Below are 22,695 nucleotides of genomic sequence, written 5' to 3'. Positions count from 1 at the left end.
GAAGCGCACTCCTGGCTGGTGAGGAAGACCCGCTCGTGGATTGATCCCGCTGCTCCTGTATCAGTCGTGAAATCCTGGCACCCCTGCTCCCCATTGCCGGACTCTACCTCTAGGAGCAATTCTTTACTAGGAATTTATGTGAGAGCCAATATAATGGTGTGAAGTAATTAAGAAGGCCAGGGGGATTTTTTTTTTAGTCATTTGAAAAGCTATGAAATGTCCCTGGATCTTGTGAAGGCAAAATATTCCTGTACCTGCAAATCATGGGTTTCCACCGTCTGTGGGTTTCTGTGGTCTGTTCTCCGCCCCCGCGGCCCGCGCCGTCGCTGCCTGTCCAGCATCTCTTTGCCGGCCCCGCTCAGTCTACACGGTTCCCCCACCGCACACGCCTCCAGCACGGCGGTGTGTGTCCTGCAAAGTGCGTGTCTGAGGGACCAGCTGTTTGTGTTCTGTGCAGTTAGATTTGTTCCGATGTGTGTATTTCTCTGGGTTGCAGGCGTCCAGCTGAGCGAGCGGGCGTCTGTATGTGCTTGTTCGCAGGTGAGGACGCGGGAGCGGGGACGGCAGGTGTGGGCAGAGCCGGCTGCAGGCCGCCGCGCGCAGGTCGGGCTCTGCGGGCGTCCCACACAATGTTTTACCTCCGCGTGTTTCTCTCTCCAAGAAGTGTTTGGAGAGTCATTGTCTCTTCCTCCTTCAGTAGTCCTGCCTTCTCAAGAGCCCCAGACCACAAAAGTGAGGAGATTTGATTTGAGCCCCTGCTCCACCAGCCGCCTCCACTCCAGGTGCGTTCTCTTGCTAATTTTTGAGGGGCCCTAGGAAGTAGGTATTAATCATCTCATTTGCAGATGAGAAAACTGAGCTCAATAGTTTATGAATTCCTGACGCAATCAGATCTTTTCAGATGGTGCTGGGCAGTGAAAATTTATGTTGTGGAGAAGTTAGAAGAGTAAAACAGGGATTTTGTTTCATAAATTTAGCCCGATTCCTAGGTTCTCCAGCTGTGAAGTACACAGATGAGAACAGGGCAACAGCGAAGCATGGGGATCGTGAGATGACAGCCCTCAATAACTAAGGAAGGTTGGGACCTGGCACTTGTCCACTGGTCTGGCTTCTTGGGCAGCCCCTCCCTGCTGCTTCCAATAGTGCTGTGGTCACTGGTGGTGTGTGGTCCCTTTGCTACCGTCCCAAGGAGGGAGCGAAAGGCTGGCAGGAGCCTTGTGGACCCCTGCTGGGAAAGGCTGGAGATATGGCACTTTGCATGCGCCGCCCCCTGGTGGAGAGCTTGCAGCAGTGCAAGTCAGCTTACCCATTTCAAAGCAGTTGAGTTTGGAAAAGACACCTTCACAAATCTTCATTCATTTACATTGTCAGCGTATACCAGCATTTCATCATGATGACATCTGACAAACTAAGTTCGCTTGGGGTTTAAATGTAACAATTTCTAATTGGCTAATCTTGCTATGAAATAAAATCACATTTGAGGGATCAGATGCTTTTGCATGGAGAACTAATAATGCAAGTTTAAAAAAAAAAATCAGTGAAAGGGTGATAAAGACGTTTCATGGTGACATAATCCTGTGAAAGCCAGCCAATCTCTCCCACCTCTGTCCCTCCGAAACTTCGGGATTAAATGGAGGAAATGCAATAATGTTGTGCTGTTACTTCATTTCAGGGGTAAGTGGTGAGGTGTGGATCATAGCGTTATTTCTTAAGGACTAATGAGTATGTAGTATTTTCCCTAAAACAATGTGAAGTCAAATGATTTACTTTTTAAAAGAATCTGTATTTATAAAGGAAAACAAACGAGCAAACATAACTGGGGTCTTAGAAGGGTTGGGGTAAGAGAAAGTAATAAATTCTAAAATAATTTTACATATTTTAAAGCTACTCTTTAAAAAATTGAGCCCAAATTTCTCCCTGCCTCCCTGCTCTCACACCCTTGATGATGTGGTTGTGATGCAACTGCTGTCTTCGGGGCAGCTTCCTGGGCTTGGTTCAGTGCTCTGCTGTCACCCTTTGGAATTCTTAATAATCTTTGAACAGGGGCCCCACAAGTCCACTTGGCACCGGGCCCCACCCTGGCTGTTGCGAACAAGGAACGCCGCAGCAGCTCCGCAGTGGTGCTGGGGTCCTGGTCTCTGTCCTGTCTCTTGCTTTCCCCTTCCCAGTGGCCGGGGTGCCCCAGGCCGGGTGGCTGCTGTGTTCCATTTAAGCTGCCTACACTTTGGTCACTTCCTTTTCCTTTTCTGAGTGCTTTCGAACTGCTGAGAGGAGAGGAGAGCTGTATGCAACCAAAGGGCTCATGTACTCAGTAACACTGAGAGATGCCTGTTGTGTGCAAGAACTTTGTGAAGGCCGGACAGAGGAAACGCAGGTGGAAATTGCTCGGTACAATGAGATGCGATCACTGCCGCAGTGAAGGTGTGGGCTGAGTGCCACTGCCCCGAGAGGAAGGTACAGTGAGACCTCTACAAAGCTGGTTTTTCACTTTACCCTGGAAGGAGGGTGGTGGTGGGCTTTTAAATGGGAAGTGGGGGCAGCAAAGCCCTGCCCGCTGAAGTGGGGTGGGTTCTTCCAGGGAGGCGGAGATAAGAAATTAGCCCAGGGAGAAGAGAGAGAGAGAGAGAGCGAGAGAGAGAGAGAGAGAGAGAGCGAGAGAGAGAGCGAGAGAGAGCGCAGGTCACAGGGGAACCCGGTGTGACCCACGGAGTTTGAACCTCGAAGTTTTAAGCCAGGGAATCTGGTGATCAGATTGGCTCTGCAGAAAGATGTCTGTGCTGGGGGAGGGCTGGGGGTGGAGGACAGGCCGGGGGTGGAGGACAGGCCGGGGGTGGAGGACAGGCTTGGGGTGGGTGATGGAGCCACAGGAAGATCACTTGTAGAAACTCGCTTATTCTACCAAATCTTTCAACTCACAGGCTCATCAGTTTTGCTTTAAAAATATGAAACTGCATCATATTTCTTATGCCGTTTAAATAGCTCGAGCCTCCTGCCCCTTTCTTGTCCCTAGACCAGTAATTTTTTTCCAACTCACAAACCCTTATATTTAAGAAAAGTCATGGAATCTTAATTTGGTGGTAAAATTTTAATGACACATTTAAAGCAAACAGTTTATAAAGCACAAAAACCAGTCTGTGGCCATTTTCCATTGGAGGGAGTTAAATAATGAACTAAGTTTAAAAGAAGGCATGCTATGAGGGTTGTTTAAATACAAAAGCCTCTCTCTCCCTGACGCGGCTCCTTATCTGGGTCACCATAGCAGACGCGCTCCGTCTTCTGCCTATAGGTAACCATACTTCAGCGGTTCACCTTCTGGCTCGCGCTTAGCTGTGCTTGGCAACCAGGACTGCTGGAGGAAGATGGCGAGTCTGTGATCGTGAAAAGAAGGTAAAGAGACGGCACAGACGTGAGTTCTTCACACATACTTAGAACGTGGAAAAACTCAGCTATTTCACCAAACACACAGGAGAACTCAGGCTTCCCTTGCAAAATCCCCTCTCAGAGCTTGAAGCAATTATGAGGACCTGGGAACAGGTGAAAAAAAAATAAAGGAGACCCAGCCCTAGGAAAGTGCAGGTCTGCCCTGTAGCGGGGAGAGGGAGGCAGGACTGGGCAGGACTGGACAGGGCTGGGCAGGACTGGGCGGGAATGTGACTCTGGGAAGTTCAGCTCTTCATTCTGTACCAGGCTGGCCACAGCTCTGTGCTACGGCCCACCCTCATCCCTCCTCCCGGTGCTGGAGCTGGGGTCAAAGGCAAAAAGGACTTCATGAAAGTCCGTGGTGTTCAGTGTCCAATTAATTAGTGTTGAGGGTGGATTTAACTTTCAAGATTTATTTATTTATTTATTTATTTTTTTTGGCCACAGCCTAAGTTCTTTCTGTTGAACACTCCTGGGAGCCTGTGTTTATTTCTCATCTTGGCCAAGCTTTCAGGAGCTTTCATTATTCCCACTTCCCACACAGAAACCCCACAGCTCCTCCACGAGCTGCTCTTCCTAGAGACTCCCACCCCGTCCCCTGAATCAGTCTGGTCTAAGCACGTGCTTTCAGCCATGAGTTAACAGCTCCGGAGCGCTGGCCTCTGGCTGCTCAGTCCCCGGCATCAGACTGCGCCTTGCTAGAGTGAACGTACTCAGTTACAGGGGATCATGAATTACTGATTTATTTTGTTCTCCAAACTGCAAAAGCTCCCCGAGGCTGTGGTGAAATTCTCTATTGTAGCTGTCAGTAGTTGAACTATTAAAAAATTGTACACACACACAGAGACTTACTTATACAAGTGTATACGTACCTTTAATATACCACAGTATGTAAATAACTAAATGGCAGTTTTGAAATGTCAACAGACTGCTGCAAAAATCAGTCTGCTCTTTCCTTGTCAATGAGCTGGAGAATCCCTAGAATTCTCTTCATTCCTGTGATACTTAGTGTCCGCAAGGCCTTTAAATATATTCATTTTTATTTAAAAGTGTAATAATACCAATAAGGAAATATAAGAATTACTTTCATACAAAGTATGAACTAGGCCTCACTGGGCCCAGGGAAAGCAAGCACCTTTAGCACCGGCTAACGGAATCCATGGTTTCAGCAAGGGCTCGGGAGAAGCTCTCGCCATCACTTAGTCAAGGAGCTCTGGGCATTCACCGCATGTCCCGCCCTGTGCTGGGCACCATGGAGTTTAAGGGAAGTGTAACAGCTGCCTGCAAGGGCCCCACCTCTGACTGAAGAGGTGTCCGCTGGCGGGGATGCACACAGGTCGCAAAACACGGCCACTTCTTGTTCTCAGCATCGCCATTGTCCATGTTCATAGTCCATTTTGAATTAATTAACTAAACTAGCCAAGAAAGACAGACTAGGGCCATACCGAACGAAGTTACTGGTCTTGTGATCTTGCCTCCCACCACCTTTCCTGCACTGTCCATCTCGCCCCTTCCTTTAGCTCATGCCCGTCAGCACAGAAGCACGCCCTGGGCTTGGTCCCGGCTTTCTGCTTACTCTTCTAACTCATCTCATCACAAGTCACTAAATACCACCTGTATGATCACAAGTCTAGACTCTCTATCTCCCTCGCAGCCTGTTCCTAGGAGCTCCAGACTCACAGTCAGCTGGCACCTCTGACGCTGCCTCAGGAGTGTCTTGCAGGCACCTCGAACTTAAGTCCTAAACTTAACTTCTAATTTCCACCAAGTCTCACCCCCACCCCACTTCCCCATCACAAGAAATGACATATGTCCATCCACCTAGTTACCCTGTCACACTGGAGTCATTTTAAATTCTTTACTCCTCACATAAAACCATAAGCAAATCCTTTTATGTCTAGTTTCCAAAGCACATCTTAAACCCGTCTGCCTCTCTCCACCGCGCTAGTTGACGTTACCACCCATTTCTTCCGCGTCCACTCTTGCTCTCCTTCAATCTATGCTCCACATAGTAGCCAGAGTCATCTTAAAAAGTATAAATCATATACATCAATTCCTTCCTTAAAACCCTTTAATGGCTTCCCAGTATAATTTGTATAAAATCCAGGGTCTTTAACAGGGTCTGCTGGCCCCAGGCATTCTCCGGTTTCACCTCACGTGCTTCTCCCATCACTCGCTAGGATCCAGCGGAACTGTTCACTTCCAGGGTCTCCAGTGTGCCCCGCTCCTCCTGCCGCGGGACCCTCACACACTCCGGTTTCCTGCACTGCATGCTCTCCACTCTGGCCCTCCTGGTGGCTGACTCCTTCACACCTTTCAGCTCTCAGCGTCTTTGTTACCTCCCCAGAAAGGCCTTTTCTCATCACCCCGTCAAAGCACCCACCCATCCCCAACAGACACACACACACACCCCATCATTATGTAGCAAAATGTCTTGTTTATGTCATTATTTATAGCAATTATTTATCCTCTCACCCACTCCACGAAGTCAGGAACCAGTTTCCTGGCTCACTGCTTGTTCATCTAGCGTTGTACCTGCATCCTGAGAGGGCTCAGTAAGTATCTGGTAAATGAATGAGAGAAAGGAAGGATCTGTGTGAGCTTGGGTGGCCAGGAAAGATTCTGTGGTGGTTGCGGTACACGAGGCGGTCCTTCTAATTAAGCTGGGGGTCGGGACACCGTGGGAATGACACACATGAGGGAATGAGCACGGGAATGAGCAAGTGAAGACAGACAGGCCAGCTGACATTGAAGGGAACAGCTTAACCAAAATAGATCGTTTGAGTCACAGAATGTGAAACTTGAAAAGAGAGAAAAAGAAGAATGGCCCCCAAAACCAAGGAAAGAAATTTCATTTTGAAATGGGAAGCCACTGTTTGGTCTTGATCAGGGGAATTGCATGATAAATATTTTATAAAATGAGTCTGGCAGGGTCGTGCAGAGTAAATGGAAGGAAGCAGCCCCAAAGCGGGAAGAGCTGAGTAGCGGCTTGCACACGCCGTCCAGGGTGGAGGAGGTGAGGCTGCTGGCAGGCGCGATGGAGAGTGAGGGGTGGAGCCAAGAAAGCTGTGATGGAAGAGACCCTAAGATGTCATTTAGGTACTTGGGGGGAGGAGCGGGAGGGGTCAAAAGTGATGTTGAGATTCTGAGACTGAGAAACTGGAAGCAAGCCAGAATCATGGTGCTGGAAAGGACCAACCGACGGGTCAACCGTGTTCCTGACAGGTATGTGAATGTCATCTGTTCTAATACTTAGAAAATTCTGCCACACAAAGAATCAGGCTTCTTTTAGCTTTTTGTCTATCCCAGTTCTGCCCCTGGGGGTAAATACAGAATAGAGACAGTCCTTATTTCAGATGCCAGTCTTTCAAATAGTTGAAAACAAGGTCTTCTGTCCTTCTTAATTTTGTTTTTCCCAGGCTAGTCCCCTTGCCCATCAGTCAAGTCCCATGAGACCTGATTTTGAGTTCCCTAACAGCTCTCACAGTTTTTTTTTAAATATTTAATATATTTTATATTTTATTTAATCTTTAATACATATTAAGCAAAAGCAGTAATCAAGTTGACTTACAGTTATTTCTTCTTGCAGGTCCTTTTTCCTAAATATAAAAGAGATGTTTGGGCTTTTGGTCTCTAAATTTGCTTTTTTTTAAAATTTATTTTTATTTTTTAATTGAAGTATAGTCGATTTACAATGTTGTGTTAGATTCTTTTGTGCAGCTCAGTGATTCAGTTATAAATATATATTCCTTTTCATATTCTTTTTCAATATAGGTTATTACAGTACATTGAATATAGTTCCCTGTGCTGTACAGCATGACTTTGTTGTTTGTCTGTTTTATTCAGAGACAGCTCTCACAGTTTTATCCTGCTTTATTATAGTTTATAAACTCCTTGAAAGCACAATACGAAGAACCCAAGAGAACGTTTGGTGCCCGAGTGCTGTCTGATCAGCACAGAGCACAGTGAGACTGTCACTTCCTTTTATTTGAACATAGTTCTACTAATAGGTGAAAGTTTATGTTTTTAAAGAATTTTTTTCTGCTATGGGGTCACTTTGGAATTTCAGGAAATGAAAACCCCAAGATCTTTTTCATGTAAAATAAGTCATTGCCCCAATCCTATATAATTCTTGCTTATTTTTTATCCTGAATTCCAAATTTTATGGTTATTCCTCTTTAATTTCAATATTAATTTTAATCTATTATTCCAGAATCTTAAAGTCCTTAAAAACTGGTTCTAACATTCTTGGTTCTCTCTAATTTTTGTATCAAAAGCAAAGCTGTTAAGGTTTTCATCCAAGTGGCAAAAGGGCCAGTATAAAATCTTGAATTACTGTTTTTTTTTTTTTAAACCTATTTCTTTGTACTGTGGTAAAAAAAAAAAATTACCATTTTAATCATTTTTAAGTGTATAGTTCTGTGGCAATAAGTACATCGTTGTGATTCAACCATCACTACCATCCATCTCTGGGACTCTTTTCATCTTGAAAAACTGAAACTCTATACCCAATAAGTAATAACTCCCCATTTCTCCCTCCCCACCCAGCCTCTGGCCACCACCATTCTACTCCATCTCTATGAATATGACTACTCTGGGTACCTCATATAACTGGAATTATCATATAGTACTTGTCCCTTTGTGACTGGCTTATTTTACTTAGCGTAATTTCTTCAAGGTTCATCCATGTTGTAGGCATGTGTGAGAATTTCCTTCCTTTTTAGGGCTGAGTAATATTCCTTTGCGTGTATATATCCAATTTTTAAAAATCCTTTCCTCTCTCAAAGGACACTTGAGTTACTTCTACCTTTTGGCTGTTGTGACTATTGCTGCTATAAACATGGGTATACAAGTAAGTACCTGTTTGAGTCCCCACTTTAAATTTTCCTTTAAAATTTTTTTCTTTAATTAATCTTTAATGTAATTCAACTTCTTTAATGAACAGAAGTGGAACTGCTGGATCACATGATAATTCTAAGCTTGATTTTTTTGAGGAAGCTCCATATAGTTTTCCACAGTGGTTGTGCCACTTTCCATTTCCACCAGGAATGTTCAAGGGAAGGGCTCCAATTTCTCTACATCCTTGTCAACACTTGTTATTTTCTGGGTTTCTTTGTTTGTTTGTTTTTTAAAATAACCATCCTAATGTGTGTGAAGTGGTTTGGGTTTGCATATCCCTGATTAGTAGTGATGTTGAATATCATTTCATGTGCTTATGGGCCATTTGTGTATCTTATTTAGAGAAACCCATTCAAGTCCTTCATCTATTTTTGAATTGGGTTGTTTGTGTCTGTTGAGTTGTAGGAGTTCTTTAGATATTCTGGGAAACCATCCCTTATCAGATACATGATTTGTAGCCCCCATTCCGTGGGCTGCCTTTTCACGCTTCTTTTTTTATTGAAGTCTAGTCAGTTTACAATGTTGTATCAATTTCTGGTGTCCAGCTTAATGTTTTCAGTCATACATATACATATACATATACATATATTTGTTTTCATATACTTTTTCATTATAGATCACTACAAGATACTGAACATAGTTCCCTGTGCTATACAGAAGATTAACTTGTTTATCTTTTTTATATATAGTAGTTAGTATCTGCAAATTCAAACTCCCAACTTATCCCTTCCCACCCCCTTTTCGCCCTGGTAACCTTAAGTTTGTTTTCCATGTCTGTGAGTCTGTTTTTCTCTTGTAAATAAGTTCACTAGTTTGTGTGTGTGTGTTTAAGATTCCACATATAAGTGATCTCATATGGTATTTTTCTTTCTCTTTCTGGCTTACTTCCCTTAGAATGACGATCTCCAGGTCCATCCATGTTGCTGAAAATGGCATTATTTTATTCTTTTTTATGGCTGAGTAGTTAGTATTCCACCGTGCGTATACACCACAGCTTCTTCATCCAGGCGTCTGTTGGTGGACGTTTAGGCTGTCTCCACGTCTGGGCTGTTGTATACAGTGCTGCTGTGACCACTGGGGTGCAGGTGTCTTTTCAAATTAGTTTCCTTCGGATATACACCCAGGAGTGGGATTGCTGGATCATATGGTAGGTCTGTTTTTAGTTTTCTGAGGACTCTCCATACTGTTTTCCATAATGGCTACACCAAACTGCATTCCCACCAGCAGTGTAGGAGGGTTCCCTTTTCTCCACAGCCTCTCCAGCATTTGTCATTTGTGGACTTTTGAATGATGGCCATTCTGACTGGTGTGAGGTGATACCTCACTGTAGTTTTTATTTGCATTTTTCTGATAATTAGTGATATTTAGCATTTTTTCATGTGCCTATTGATCATTTATATTTCTTCCTTGGAGAATTGCTTGTTTATGTCTTCTGCCCATTTTTTGATTGGGTTGTTTGTTTTTTTCTTATTAAGTCGTATGAGCTGCTTATATATTCTGGAGATCAAGCCTTTGTCGGTTTCATTTGCAAATATTTTCTCCCATTCCGTAGGTTGTCTTTTTGTTTTGCTTATGGTTTCCTTTGCTGTGTAAAAGCTTATAAGTTTAATTAGGTCCCATCTGTTTATTTTTGCTTTTATTTCTATTGCCTGGGTAGATTGCCCTAGGAGAACATTGCTAAGATTTATGTCAGAAAATGTTTTGCCTGTGTTTTCTTCTAGGAGCTTTATTGTGTCTTGTCTTATGTTTAAGTCTTTAAGCCATTTTGAGTTTATTTTTGTGTCTGGTGTGAGGGAGTGTCCTAACTCTGCTGATTTACATGTGGCTGTCCAGTTTTCCCAACACAACTTGCTGAAGAGACTGTCTTTTCTCTACTGTATATTCTTGCCTCTTTTGTCAACAATTAATTGACCATAAGTCTGTGGGTTTATTTCTGGGCTCTCTATTCTGTTCCATTGAGTCGTATGTCTGTCTTTGTGCCAGTACCATGCTGTTTTGATTACTGTAGCTCTGTAGTATTGTCTGTGTCTGTGAGGGTTATTCTTCTAGCCTCATTCTCTTTCATCAGTATTGCTTTGAAAATTCTGAGTCTTTTGTGATTCCATATAAATTTTAGGATTATATGTTCCAGTTCTGTGAAAAATGTCCTGGATAATTTGATAGGGATCGTATTAAATCTATAGATTGCTTTGGGTAGTATGGCCATTTTAATAATGTTAATTCTTCCAATCCAAGAGCATGGGATATCTTTCCACTTCTTTAAGTCATCTTTAATTTCTTTAATCAATGTTTTGTAGTTCTCCACATATAAGTCTTTTACCTCCTTGGTCAGATTTGTTCCTAAGTATTTTATTTTTCTGGATGTGATTTTTAAAAGGGATCTTTTTCTTTACTTTGCTTTTCTGATGTTTCATTATTAGCATAAAGAAATGCAACTGATTTCTGTACGTTACTCTTGTATCCTGCTACCTCACTGAATTCTTTTATCAGCGCTAGTAGTTTTTGTGTGGTGCCTTTTCACTCTTGATAGTGTCCTTTGAAGCACAAAGTTTCAAAATTTTGATGATGTCTTGCCTGTGTTTTTGGTGTCATATCCAAGCAATCATTGCCAAATCTAATGTCATGAAGCTTTTCCTTTATGTTTTCTTCTAAGAGTTTTATAGCAAGTCTTTAGATTGACATCAATTCAGTAATTCATTAATATTTTTCAGTGTACTTTTGTAATCACTTATAAGTCTGCTGTCATCCAACTCACATTTTCCATCTACCCATTGAGCAATTAATTCTTTTATTCATTCTTTTAATCAGTGCCTACAAAGCTAAGAGCTATGGATACAGCAGTGAACTGCTCAGGAGAGGTCCCACCCTGCCCTCACCAAACTCGTAGTCTATTGACTGAAGAAGTCAGACACTGAACAGTGATTACAAGCACAACTCTGGCATGAAAGAAGGAAAGGCAGCTGCCGACATGTGAGACTGAGAAACAGCAACTGACCAAACGGATTTTATCTCATTTCTTGGGACTCTCTGACTTACTGGTCTTCCAACCCTCTCCCATCAAAAAAGAAATAGGTCACCCAACTGCCCATTCTTAACGGCCGTCACTGCTTTCCTCCCTAAGTGCGCGCAGACTTGTACTTGTTTCAGAGTCCACTCTGGCTCTGCTGGAGGCCAACGGGCTCGTGGTCTGCAGATTCTGGAGTCTAACGTTTCATGGGTTTTAAACAACAAGGACCACATTTGCCTTTGTATGTTGGCTCTCTGAGCCTAAAAATTTGACAGCATCTTAATTTCTCAGAGATAATTCTCTGAAGTGACACCGGTAACTTCCTTATGTACCTTGGGGTATTACTCGCTGGATATGAAGAGCTGAAGTCATTAAAAGCAACCAGGTGTTATGTGCTCACTTCTTGAAGGGCTTGATCCCTCCTAACCATGTTTGGCCATTTTTGACTTGAGGTTCGGTTCCATTTTTAGGAAAGACTTATAAGGAAGGATAGGAGGATTTGGAGTTTAATGGTGTTCTGCCTGTCTCCTCTACTAAATCCTCTCCCCCAGATACCTAGGATTAGATTTTACTTCTTCATTTTTTTTCTCAGAATACAGCTTAAAAGCCCTCGGCTTCCCCTCTGCACCCCAGCCCAGCCCAGCCCAGCCCAGCCCAGCCTCAGGTGTCATGGATAAGAACTGGGGTAGCTGGGGAGCAGTGCTTGTTAGGGGTTGAGGAAGGTGCTGAGTATAAAGTGACAATGTGGCATCTGTGTGTGGACAGCTGGAAATAAGGACAGCGGATGAGAGATCTGGACCGGCCATGGAGATGTGAATCCCTCCACGTGGAGATGAGTAGAGAACATCTCTCTGTGGGTGTGAGGGAAAAGAGAGCCGTGTGGAGGGCTGAGAACTAAGTCAGGAAGGACTGGCACAGTCAGAAGCGGGAAGAAGTTCCAGCGAAAGAAACTGAATTCACAGAAGAAGAATGCTGAGAAATGGTCGAGCCCACCTCTCATGTAACTGATGAGGAGATGGTTGTTCAGATGAAAAAGAATCAGTCACTGGAGTAGCTACAAAGGGACAGGGTTGTATAAATCCTGAGCGGGTGGGCAAATGGCTTTCAGGAAAGAGGAGGTGGGCCACAGGGCCAAATTTACTGAGGAATCAAGGAACGTGAGGAGGCTAAGAACAGGTCTCAGAAGTGACTGAAGACCAATGACACTTTGGTCTTCCAGAGTACAGTTTTGGTAAAGCAGAAAAAATGGAAGCCAGGTTGCAAGGGTAAGTATCGGGGGAAAGGGTCTGAGTTGGGAGACAAGGAGATACGGAGTTACAGACACGCAGTAGGTCTGGCAGTACTAGGCAAGAGAAATGAGGTGACAGCCAGAAAGCAAGCAGAAATAAAGTTTAAGAGAATGAAAATATTACTATTTGAAGACAGAAAGGAAGGAATCAATTGAGTAGAAGGGATTGAGGATGCAAGGGGACGCCTGCCATCCTTGGCAGGAAGATCACAAGAAGCAGAAGAGGAACCAGAGCGCAGGTGGAGGGAAGCTGTGGAGAAAGGAAGGAACTGGAACGTGAGAGGAAGACGGGACCACAGGTGGTGATGGAGGCAAAGCAAAAGGAAAGCCACATCCCGGAGGACGCGCGCGGGGATGTGGGAGAACACCCAGCTGGCCTCGAGGTCAGAGGTGGGAGCCTGAGCCCTGCCTCTGCCTCTCCCTGGGTCGTTGACTTGGACCCCTGTGAGCCAGCAGCTCTACATCTGAATGTCACAGAGTTTTTAATGAGACTGATACCAGGTAACATACGTGCATGTGCCTAGTACAAGCTGAGTTACCAGAGCATTTTTGAGATTCATCCCAGGACTCGCAATGCAAAAAAAAAAAAAAAAAAAAATCTGAAATGGCTGCTCTAGTGAGTAAATTCAAAAGCTCACAAGATGTGTGCTGGCTGGGCAGTAGGCAGCTTCTAGCTAGAGCTGGAAAATTGTGCTTCTTCTTTCAGAAGAAAGACCCAGGGAGCCTTCCTGCCGCCCTCCTGGCACTTAAAGGTAACACAGAGAAGCCTTAGAGAGCAAAGCTCCAGAGCAGAGATTCCGAGACGGGATGGTGGGAGCAGCAGCAAGAAGGTGCTTCCCAGGGCTGCTGTTCCCTGGAGGCTCGCAGTCCCATGTGACAGGTCCAGGTAATGGTAACAACACTTTTAATAGGGTTATACTGAGGTCGCCAGTTTCTCAAGCACTGCCCTCTTCTTTAAAGTTCAGAATCATCAAATTAGAGGACCAAACCTCATCCTTGACCACATGAAAAACAAAATGAGTCCTGCCTCTGACTAAGGCTGTTCACAGGGGATGAAGGGTGCTGTGGCCTCACAGGGCCACAGATTCCCAGGGTGGGCAGAGGCTTTAAAGTCTCTGCCACCTGGCTGGCGGCGTGACCCTTTACAACACTCTGGCTGAATGCTGGCGTAAGCTTAAAATCCTCCCGTGACAGGAACCCTTAGAGGTAGTCTGGTCCATCCATGGCAGCTCTGATTAGCCCAAAGTGTGTCCTTATATTGATGTAAAGTTTGTATGTCCCCGTAGCTGGCATACTGGTCTGAGCGTGGTCCTTGGGGCCCACATAAATTAACTCTTTGATGTGCCCTCGGCCCCTCCATGCCTCTCCCCGATGGTCCTTCTCCAGCTGGCATGTCTGTCTCCCTCGGCTATCAGGTCTGGCTCTCAGATCCGAGTGCAGATGTCTGGGTGTGCGCCGAGCCGAGCCGTGCGGGATAAAGCGGGACCAGCACTCCCTTCACCCCTGGTACCGGCGCAGCCACGGCACATGCGGGATTTTGAGGAACACAGCATATTGTTGATTCACACTGAGCAAACTGCTCACGACGACCCCTCTCCTGTTAAGGGCAGCTGACTGTGAGATCAAGAACTCTGTGTTCACCCCCAGTAAGTTCCATGTGGTAATATCTGGCCCAGGACCCAAAAGGTAACACGGACACATCTGACACGCTTGCAGCTATTCATTCATTCACGCAGTCAGTCAGGCATTCCATACACTATTCCTCCCGGCCTTGCGCCTTTAGTGTATGTGACCAGCCTGCACTCTATATGTTTATTCAGTTGTATTTTTATGCAAACCATTGAAAAATATGTCCAAAGGGCAGAGGCCTACCGTACAACACGAAACACCTCCCTGGAGAATGACCACTGAATTGCTTTATTAATTCAGCAAATTCACTCGATTAATATGTGTTGAGGCCCTACTATGTGCCAGCTCGTGATCTATGTGCTAGAGAAACACACAGCAATAAACAAACCAGACGAGGGTCCTGCTGATCACAGCAGGGTCGGGGGCAGAGGAGAACACGTTTACCACTGCTCACGTAGCTAATGCTTACTGCGCATTTCCTATGTGCCAGGCACTGCTCTAAACACTTAACATGCTTATTCTTCACAAAATCTTATGAAGTAAACGCAGCACTATCGTTACTCCCACTTTGTAGATTAAGTGCACTGAGGCACAGAGGAGAAAGTACACTTGCTCGAGGTCACACAGCTCCTAAAAGGGTGGAGCACCAGGCCAGGCGGTCTGGCTCCAGGGCTTGTGTCTTTAACCACCAGGTTTCTATTGTGTGTCTGCAAAAATAGACGCTGAGTTAAACGTACACACAAACACGTAAGGCGATTTTCTCATATGAAAAGAGTCATCTTTAAGCTGAGGTCTGAATGACAAGAGGGAGCCAACATCTCAAGAACTGAGGGAGGAGTGAGAGGTGGGGAATGAGGCTGGCGAGGTGGGCAGAGAGCTTATCACGTGAGGCCGTGAATTCCTAACTGCTACAGGAACTCAAGCAGTTAGGAATACGCCTAATCGCCTCGGCAGCCAGCCTACGGCGCCCACCTTGTCCACAAACAAACCAGGCATGACTTCCTTTCCTAATCCTACCCGTGATCAGAGATGCCCCCTTTACAGTCCGAGCATTCCCTTCCAGCTGTCCCAACACTGGTGAACATCAAGACATGCTCTGGACCACCATCAGGTCTCAGCAGCCATTACGTCTTCATTGCGCTGTGTGACCTTGGCCAAGTCACAGCCTCTCTGATCTTCCCCATTGCTCCATAATGTTGCCCCAGTCCTAGAAATGAATCACTAGGGTATCAAGTATTTGGGGACACTTTGATCTAGGGAGCAATCACTCTCTCACCCTTTCCCCTTCCTGATCCCTTCCACCCCTCTCCCCACAGGAACCAGGTAAGCTGTGTCTAATGTAATGTGCACGGCTTCAGTTACTAACAGCTCCAGGGACTGCTCTCTCATCTCCCAGAAGCCCTGCTGGTTTGACCCCATCAAGTTCTACTTACCCAAGTGTTATACAACCCTCCCCTTAATTACACACTCAATCAGCTCCTCCCGAGCTCAGCACTTTGTGGTCTCCGGGCATCCCCGGATGCTCTTCTGGAGGGAGCTCCCAGGCTGGGCCTTGGCGAGCTTCTGAAGCACCGGCTGGGTTTCTAAGGCCACGGCGCCCAGAGTTGAAAGCCTTGCAGCTATTTCACACTCTATTTCCTTCCAAATTAATTCTCTGATGAGTACTGTCCTTTGCAGTGATTCAGAGCAGGCCATTTCCTTACATCTTCCCTTCACCTTTGAGACTTTTAATCTCTCTCGAATCCAGGTTTTCCTGTGGAAAGCCTGCCTCAGGGGAAAATGCCCTGCTTTCCAACCAATATAAACAGCCTCGCCAGCCCCGGCCCAGGCCCACAGGCATACTTCCTTCACCGGTTTGCCTGGGCCCTACCTTTGATTGCAAAGCACACGCCTGCCTTCTCTGCATATCCCCTGCACAAGGAGTGACTCAAACTTCTGGGCATATAGTAAGCTGCTGAATTCTAGTTTCTTTCTGTTTTTTCTAAGGTTTTTTTTTTTTAAATTGAAGTATAGTTAACTTACAATGTTGTGTTAGTTTCAAGTGTACAGCAAAGTGATTCAATTATATATATATATAAAGAATATATATAAGACAGAATATATATAAAGAGTATATAATATATAATGGAATACATATTCAATTATACCTATAAAGAATACATGTAAGTATATATATTCTTCTTCAGATTCTTCTCTATCATAGGTTGTTATGAGATATTTAATGTAGCTCCTTGTGAATTCTAGTTTCTGTAAGCCCCAGATGCATGAAGGTGCAGCTTCAAAGTCCGTACTTAAGCAGCTGCCGTGTTCCCGATCCCCTCGTAGTTATTTCGCTTCACGCACTGCACCACTGGCCCCTCCTGCCCGCCGACCGCGCCGTCACCCTCAGCGTACAGATCAGGACGGACCCTGCAGTGCCCAGTGGCGTGCCCGAGGTCACAGAGCCCGGGGAAGAGGCGGAGCTGGAACTGAAGTCCTTGACTCTACTCCAAGGTGCGCGCGCCTGCTCCACCCCACGCGTGGCTTAAGAGCCCCTAAAACGGTCGCCGGGATCCTCCCGCCAACGGGCAGGCCACCCAGGACTGGGCGCCCACTGCCTCGGCGGCCCGAGAACACCCGGGGCAACGCCTCACGCTTGTGTCACGCTTTTTCTGCTACAAAGTGCTTTTCGTGCCCACTCTGTGTGAGCCCTGCGAGGGCTCATTCTGTGAGGGAGGCACTATTTATTAGAGCCCCGCTTTACACACGAGGCTGTCCAGGCTTGTCAAGGGGAAGTCAACGGAGCGCCCGGAGTCACACACAGTTCCCGCGCAGGCAGCACTTGAACTCACATGGCGCGACTCCGAGGCCAGTGCTCGCTCGAGTCCTCACACATTAGCTCGGATGTCTGCTTCACAGACGGAGACTGCGAGCCAGGCACCACCCCTCTTCCCCCGCCCCCCGCTCAGGGAAGTGAACATTTCAAAAGCCAGGTGGGGGGTAAGGGGCGCAGCGAAGCGTGCTTCTCCCCTCTCGCCGTCACCCTCAGACAGAGGGACCGGGTCCCTAGAGGTTGGCAGGGCGGACTGGGAGGGCCAGGACTGCATGGCCGGTCCCCTTGGCCACTAGAGGGCAGGGTCTGAACAGAGCGCAGAGAGCCCTCTCCCCAGAGATCCCCCAGCCAGCCAAGGGGTCGTGACTCTCCCCGTGGACCCACATGCACAGTGCACACAGCTCGGACCCCAAAGCTGAAGAGCGATACTTCCCAGGCACAGGGTAAACAAAGCGTTTGTTCTCAGCCCCTCCCAGCCTCCTCTGCAGGCAGACGGGCAGAGCCCTACAGGGTGCCGGCTGAGCAGACGGGTGCCAGGCATCACTTGCAAAGACCTGCGTTTCTTACAGAAAACACAAACAGGCCAGCACGCTAAGGGCCCGCGCGCCAAGGCACGGGCTGGGGTGGGATGGGAAGGTGGACCTTTCAGAGTCTCCGTGTGCTTCCTGCCCTCCTTTTAAACCATCTGTGTGACACTATTAAAGGTCAGCACACAGCAGTGCCCACCAGAGCCAAGAGCTCTGGGTGGGACAGGCCGTGAGGCCCCCGGGACGTTGTCAGGTGAATTCCGGTGGAGTCCGCCTCCCCCAGCAAGCCCAGCCGAGTGGAGGACAGGAGTGAGCACTCTGCTCTATCCCGGGAGCCCCTTTCCTTTGCCATCCATGGGTGGGCCCCCCTGGAAATTAATTTAACCTTAACAGCACTCATTTTAAAAGCACTAAGAGGAAGAAGCCAAGGCCAAGGACGAGTTAGGAGTCTATGAAGTGCCTTTCAAGGCCGTCCTCAGGACAGACCGTCAGGTAGGCAAATATTAACATCACCGTTTTGTAGCTGGGGAGACAGAAGCTCAGGGAGTTAAAGGACCTGCCCACAGGCACACAGCGCGGGGAGGCGCCGGAGCGCCCCTGGGCACGCAGGGCGGGCCGAGGGGGCGCGCTGCCCCGGGACGGTGCCTGGGACGTTCCGACCAGCTGAGGAAACCCGTCACAGCTCAGAATCCGTGGGGAGGAATGGCCATAGGGCGAAAAAGAACACTTGAAGGTCCTTACATTTACTTAATTCTCACGACAACCTAACGAGTAGGTACAACTATCTCCATTTTATGCGAGAGGAAAAACAGGCTCAGGAACCCCGTCCGGGGGTCACAAAGAAAGAACGCCAGCTCCCAAGCCTGAGCCCCGCAGAAGCCCCGCGCCCTCCCGCGCCGCTGGCTCCCCCTGGTGGTGAGCGGGGGGAGCGCCAGCAGCCGCCCGGCCAGCAGCCGCGGGGCCCGCGAGGCCACTCAGTAAATCCCTGGGCCGAGGAAACAATAATGGACAGGACAGACACCCCCGTACCGAGGGACAAGCAGAAACATGGCAGGCCTCAGGATGAGAAGCGACAGACGGGCAAAGGGAGTGTGCGTCAGGGCTCGAGGGAGGGAGCAGTGCGTCACAAGGGCCAGGGGCGTGGGGCTGACCTTTCAGCCTGGCCGGGGCTGCGGGAGGGGGCGCGAGGCACGAGGCCGGAGGGGCAAGCGGGGGCCGCGTCTCAGAGGGCAACCCAGGCGGCGATCCGGGCAGAGGGGGTGTGCCCGCAATGTGTGGGCGCCAGCGTGCGCCGGGCGCCCTTCCCGGTGCTGGGGCCACGGCGCCTTCCCGGAGCCTGCGTTCGTGGACGTGGGGCACCGTGCGCTGCGGCGCGCGGCGGGGAGAAGCGGCGGGAGGCGGCGGGCTGCTTCGCCTGGGCCACGACGCAGCGTACCACAGGTCATGGGGGGAAAACAACAGAAACGTTATTTCCTCACAGTTCTGGAGGCTGGACGTCCAAGACCGTGGTCTCAGCAGGGCTGGCTTCTGCCGAGGCCTCTCTCCTTGGCGCTGACAGAGCTGCCTCCCTGGAGGCAGGGGTGACCATCCAACCACGGTGGGTTCAGGAGAGAATTGGAAGGGAGGAGGAATCAGAAGTGGCAAGGGTAAACAACTCTTCTGAGAAGTTTTGCCATCAAGGAGAGAAGAAAATAGCACAGTAGTTCAAAGAGTGGGAGCACTTTTTTAAGACAGGAGATTTCACAGCGTATTTGTAAGCTAATGGGAATAATTGGTAGGAAGAGAAAATTAACAGTACCGAAAAAAATAATGGTAGGCAGTTAATGCAAACCTGGAGGGTTGGCCTTGGATGGGGGGGGGGGGGGGTTCATCCTCAGCAACAGGAAGGCAGGCCTTCCGGGCACCAGTGCAACTGGGTTAGCAGGTTGGTGGACATGGAAGTTCTCCTCTGATTACTTTTATTTCCTTAGTGAAATAAGAAACTAATTAGCAGGGCAAAGAGATATTGAAGATGGAGGATGAGAAGATACGAATGAATCCAAGAAATAAACAGGTGGGATTGAAAGAATTAACTGATTAGACATAGGAAGATGGGAGAGGAAAGAGACAAGGATGGATCTCTGGTTTAGCAACTGAGTGGACAGTGGGGCTGTCTTTCATTCAAATAAGGAGGGCTGCGGGAGGAGCAGGTCTGTGAGGAAAGAGGGAAATTTCTGTGCCTGTGGGCCATCCAGCTGGACGCGAGCGTCTGAAGCTCGGAAGGAGGCAACCAAGCTCGAGAAGCAGACGCGGGGGTTGGTCGGCAATGTAAAGGCAGCAGGAGGCAGAGGCCTCTGTGCTGGGTGTTCTCTCTGAGAAGTAAACGGGTTGGTGGTTTGAGATCAGAGAAAGTTTGAAATAGATTCTGGGGAAGAATGAGAAAATTAATAAGGACATAGGGAGATCATCAGGGCAACCCAGGGGCCTAGGTCCAGGTGGAGAGCTGATGCTGCGGGCGGCCCCAGCCCAGTGCGGGAGCCTCACCCACGCTCCCGGCGCTGCCGCCACCAGGATGGAGTGTCCGCCCTCTCACTGCCTGGCGAGGTGCCTGACCTGCAAGCCGACCTTTCACGCAATGCCCTTCCTCCTTGCTCACCTGCTTAACTCCTAGTCACTCTCTCCTCTCCTCGGATCAGGACAGAACCTCCTCAGAAGCCTTTCTTAACTGCCTCCCCCAGCCCCTGTCAGCTAGGGCTGAGGGTTTCTTCTCTGTCCCCAAATGGCCCCCATTGTCCCTTATCACAGAGTGAAACAAGGCCGCTCTGTCTTCACTGATCCACCTGCCTGCCTCTTCTACTGGATTGAAACAACTTGAGAGCAGAAACTTTTCACCTTTATAACGAGCACTGCTTAATAGCTGCTCAGTATCTGTTTGTGAAAGGAAGACAGGAAAAAAGAACTGAGGTCCCAAACCACACACAATTCCACAAGGCCATGATGCTCCCGGCCAATGTCACCGGCAGGTGTTCTGGCCGTGGAAATTAAGCCACAAAACAGGATTCATCCTTTTGGTATCCACGTTACACCCCTTCTCCTTTCAAGAAGAGGACTCAGTACACCTGCAGGAAGGAAACACCCTTACCTTGTGCTCAAGTCCATTAACCCTTGTTCCTGCCTCTCCTAAACGCAACAGCCAGAGGCACTGTGTGAAGGTATTTTATTTTAAAAATCAGCACACCCAGCTTGTAAAATACATCAGTCCTCTCCATTTCCACGGCCCATCGCCTGTGCCTGAGAGCAGAGTGTGCGGTACTTTTCTGGGCTTAAGGTGTAAACCGACACGGTGTTCAAGAACTTGTCCAGTGGACAGAGCCGGTCAGGGCAGCCTCTCGGCACCTGCTCCTGTGGAAGAGACATAACTCAGCAGGGTCACCGAGGAGACTGGCCAGCTGCTTCCAGCTGCACGCGGAGATCTGGAAGGCTCTGGCCCAGTGGTGTGTGTGTGTCCACACAGAACAGCGAGGAAGGTCCCATTAATCAGTCAGCTTCCAGAAGAAGAGCACGATGCCCTGCTTGTGAAAGTCACTCCAGAACTACCAGGCAAACGGACTTGGAAGACACACCCATGCTACAGCCCTGAGCCGCGAGGGCTGACGGTCTAACCGCTGGAGGGCTCGAGCCTCTGCCCTGCAGGACAGCACCCTGCTGCAGCAGCCGGGGCACCGGGAGCACTGACAGTACACACTACCCTCCAGAGACACCGACACTGACTTTCAAAAAGGCCTCACAGTCAGGATGTTCCATCCTGGCACACACTCAGGAGAAGAGGAGGGCGGTCCTGTTCTTAGAAGGAGTCTGGAACAGGACGATATGAGGCCCGAGTCCCAGCCTGCCCCTACATGCCGAGTTCCGCCTTATCCCTGGGCCACAGCCAGGAGAGGACTCAGAGGCTCATGTACCAGTGGAGCCCCACGGGGCCGGGGCAGGGGGACGTGGTGCTAAACCGGGCGGGTGGGGGTGCCCGGCCGCCGGCCCTCCCGCCGCGGACACGCCGTACCTTCCCCTGGTAGTAGAGCCGCACAAACCACGCCCTGGATTCCTGGTGCTGGTGGAGCTCCATGGTCAGGTCACCAGCAAACGGGGGCCATTTGTGGTCAAAAATCCCCAGGGCCAGTAAGAGAGGCATGAGGGTCACGTCATGAGCCGCATACAGGTACAGCTTTCTGCAGGAAGAGAACAGTTCTCCACAATTCTTTACCTGGACTCTGGCGGCCAGCACGCTGCCGGCCTCTTCTGAGTGAGGAAACCGGGTGACAACTAGAAATCAGGGGAGCCTGGTATAAAAGTCCTTTGAAGTAGATGGTGGGGAGAACCCTTGCCCCTGCCCCATGTTTTCAGGAAGGATCCCCACTGGAGTAGCTCTCCTGGCCTTGCCCGGCCCACCTACCCGCCAACCCCTTCCCTGTGGAATTTTGAAGAAGAAACTGGGCGCATGTGGCCCAGCCCCACTTCCCTGCTCTCTCTGGGATGTCTGCCTGCGGCCAACGTTCCTCCTGTTCTCAGCCGTGCACCGAGTCTCCTCGAGCAAGCTCTCCTTGTTAGGGAAGCTTGCAGTTTGGGGGAATGAAGTTCATTCAAAAGGAATATTAATAAGCCTGTTTGGCCCTCGGTTACTCTCCAAATGGCTTTAGTCAGTAATGAAGTTGCCATGTTCACCTACACCTGCCAAACCCCTGTATCTGTCTCTTGGGAAAGAGCCAGGATTTTACCTGTGGACCCCCAGCCTTGAAGGCCAGCACTGGGCCCTGCAGGAGCCTACAGACACAGGGCCGAGCGGGCAAGGGGGCAAAGGCCCGGGAGAAGTACCTTGTCACTGCAGGTCTGGGAAGGGCCAGGAAGGACATTCACATGACTTGCTATTATAAATCTTGGCCCCAAGTTCCTGAATGTTCCTATTTCAACTCGCTGTCCTCCACCTTTCCCACACTCATCGCATATTTCTAGCTATGGACAATTCTCTCTCAAGAAGGCAGAGGACAACAGTGCTTCTCTGGTACCAGGGAGCTGACAGACCACCTGGGGGTCTTGTTGAAATGCAGATTGATTCAGTGAGTCCGGCTGAGGCCGGAAAATC

The 22,695-nt window shown here is 48.4% G+C and overlaps 1 protein-coding gene and 1 long non-coding RNA gene across 5 annotated transcripts in view; one reads left to right on the top strand and one right to left on the bottom strand.

The window, feature by feature from the left end:
* Positions 1-423: 423 nt before the first annotated feature.
* On the top strand, positions 424-11,725 carry LOC116658767. The gene is made up of 3 exons (XR_004314070.1): positions 424-2,454; positions 3,287-8,272; positions 11,128-11,725. It is a non-coding gene; the product is annotated as an uncharacterized LOC116658767 (long non-coding RNA).
* Positions 3,096-22,695, bottom strand: part of ACP6 (acid phosphatase 6, lysophosphatidic) — a 36,918-nt gene continuing 17,318 nt past the window's right edge. For 3 of the 4 annotated variants that reach the window (XM_032464446.1, XM_032464447.1, XM_032464445.1), the window contains exons 9-10: positions 21,619-21,784; positions 20,762-20,963 (exon numbers count right to left, since the gene is read on the bottom strand). In XM_032464446.1, coding sequence (XP_032320337.1) covers positions 20,817-20,963; positions 21,619-21,784 — 313 coding nt within the window. In that variant the 3' untranslated portion in view covers positions 20,762-20,816. Of the gene's footprint in view, positions 3,369-20,761; positions 20,964-21,618; positions 21,785-22,695 lie in introns of those variants that run through there. The other variant, XM_032464449.1, reaches the window with a different exon arrangement.

This window comes from Camelus ferus, chromosome 21, assembly GCF_009834535.1.
Source record: "Camelus ferus isolate YT-003-E chromosome 21, BCGSAC_Cfer_1.0, whole genome shotgun sequence".
NCBI classification, from domain to species: Eukaryota; Metazoa; Chordata; class Mammalia; order Artiodactyla; family Camelidae; genus Camelus; species Camelus ferus.
The sequence above is the reverse complement of the archived record's forward strand: the minus strand, read 5'-3'. Positions and strand labels throughout refer to the sequence as shown.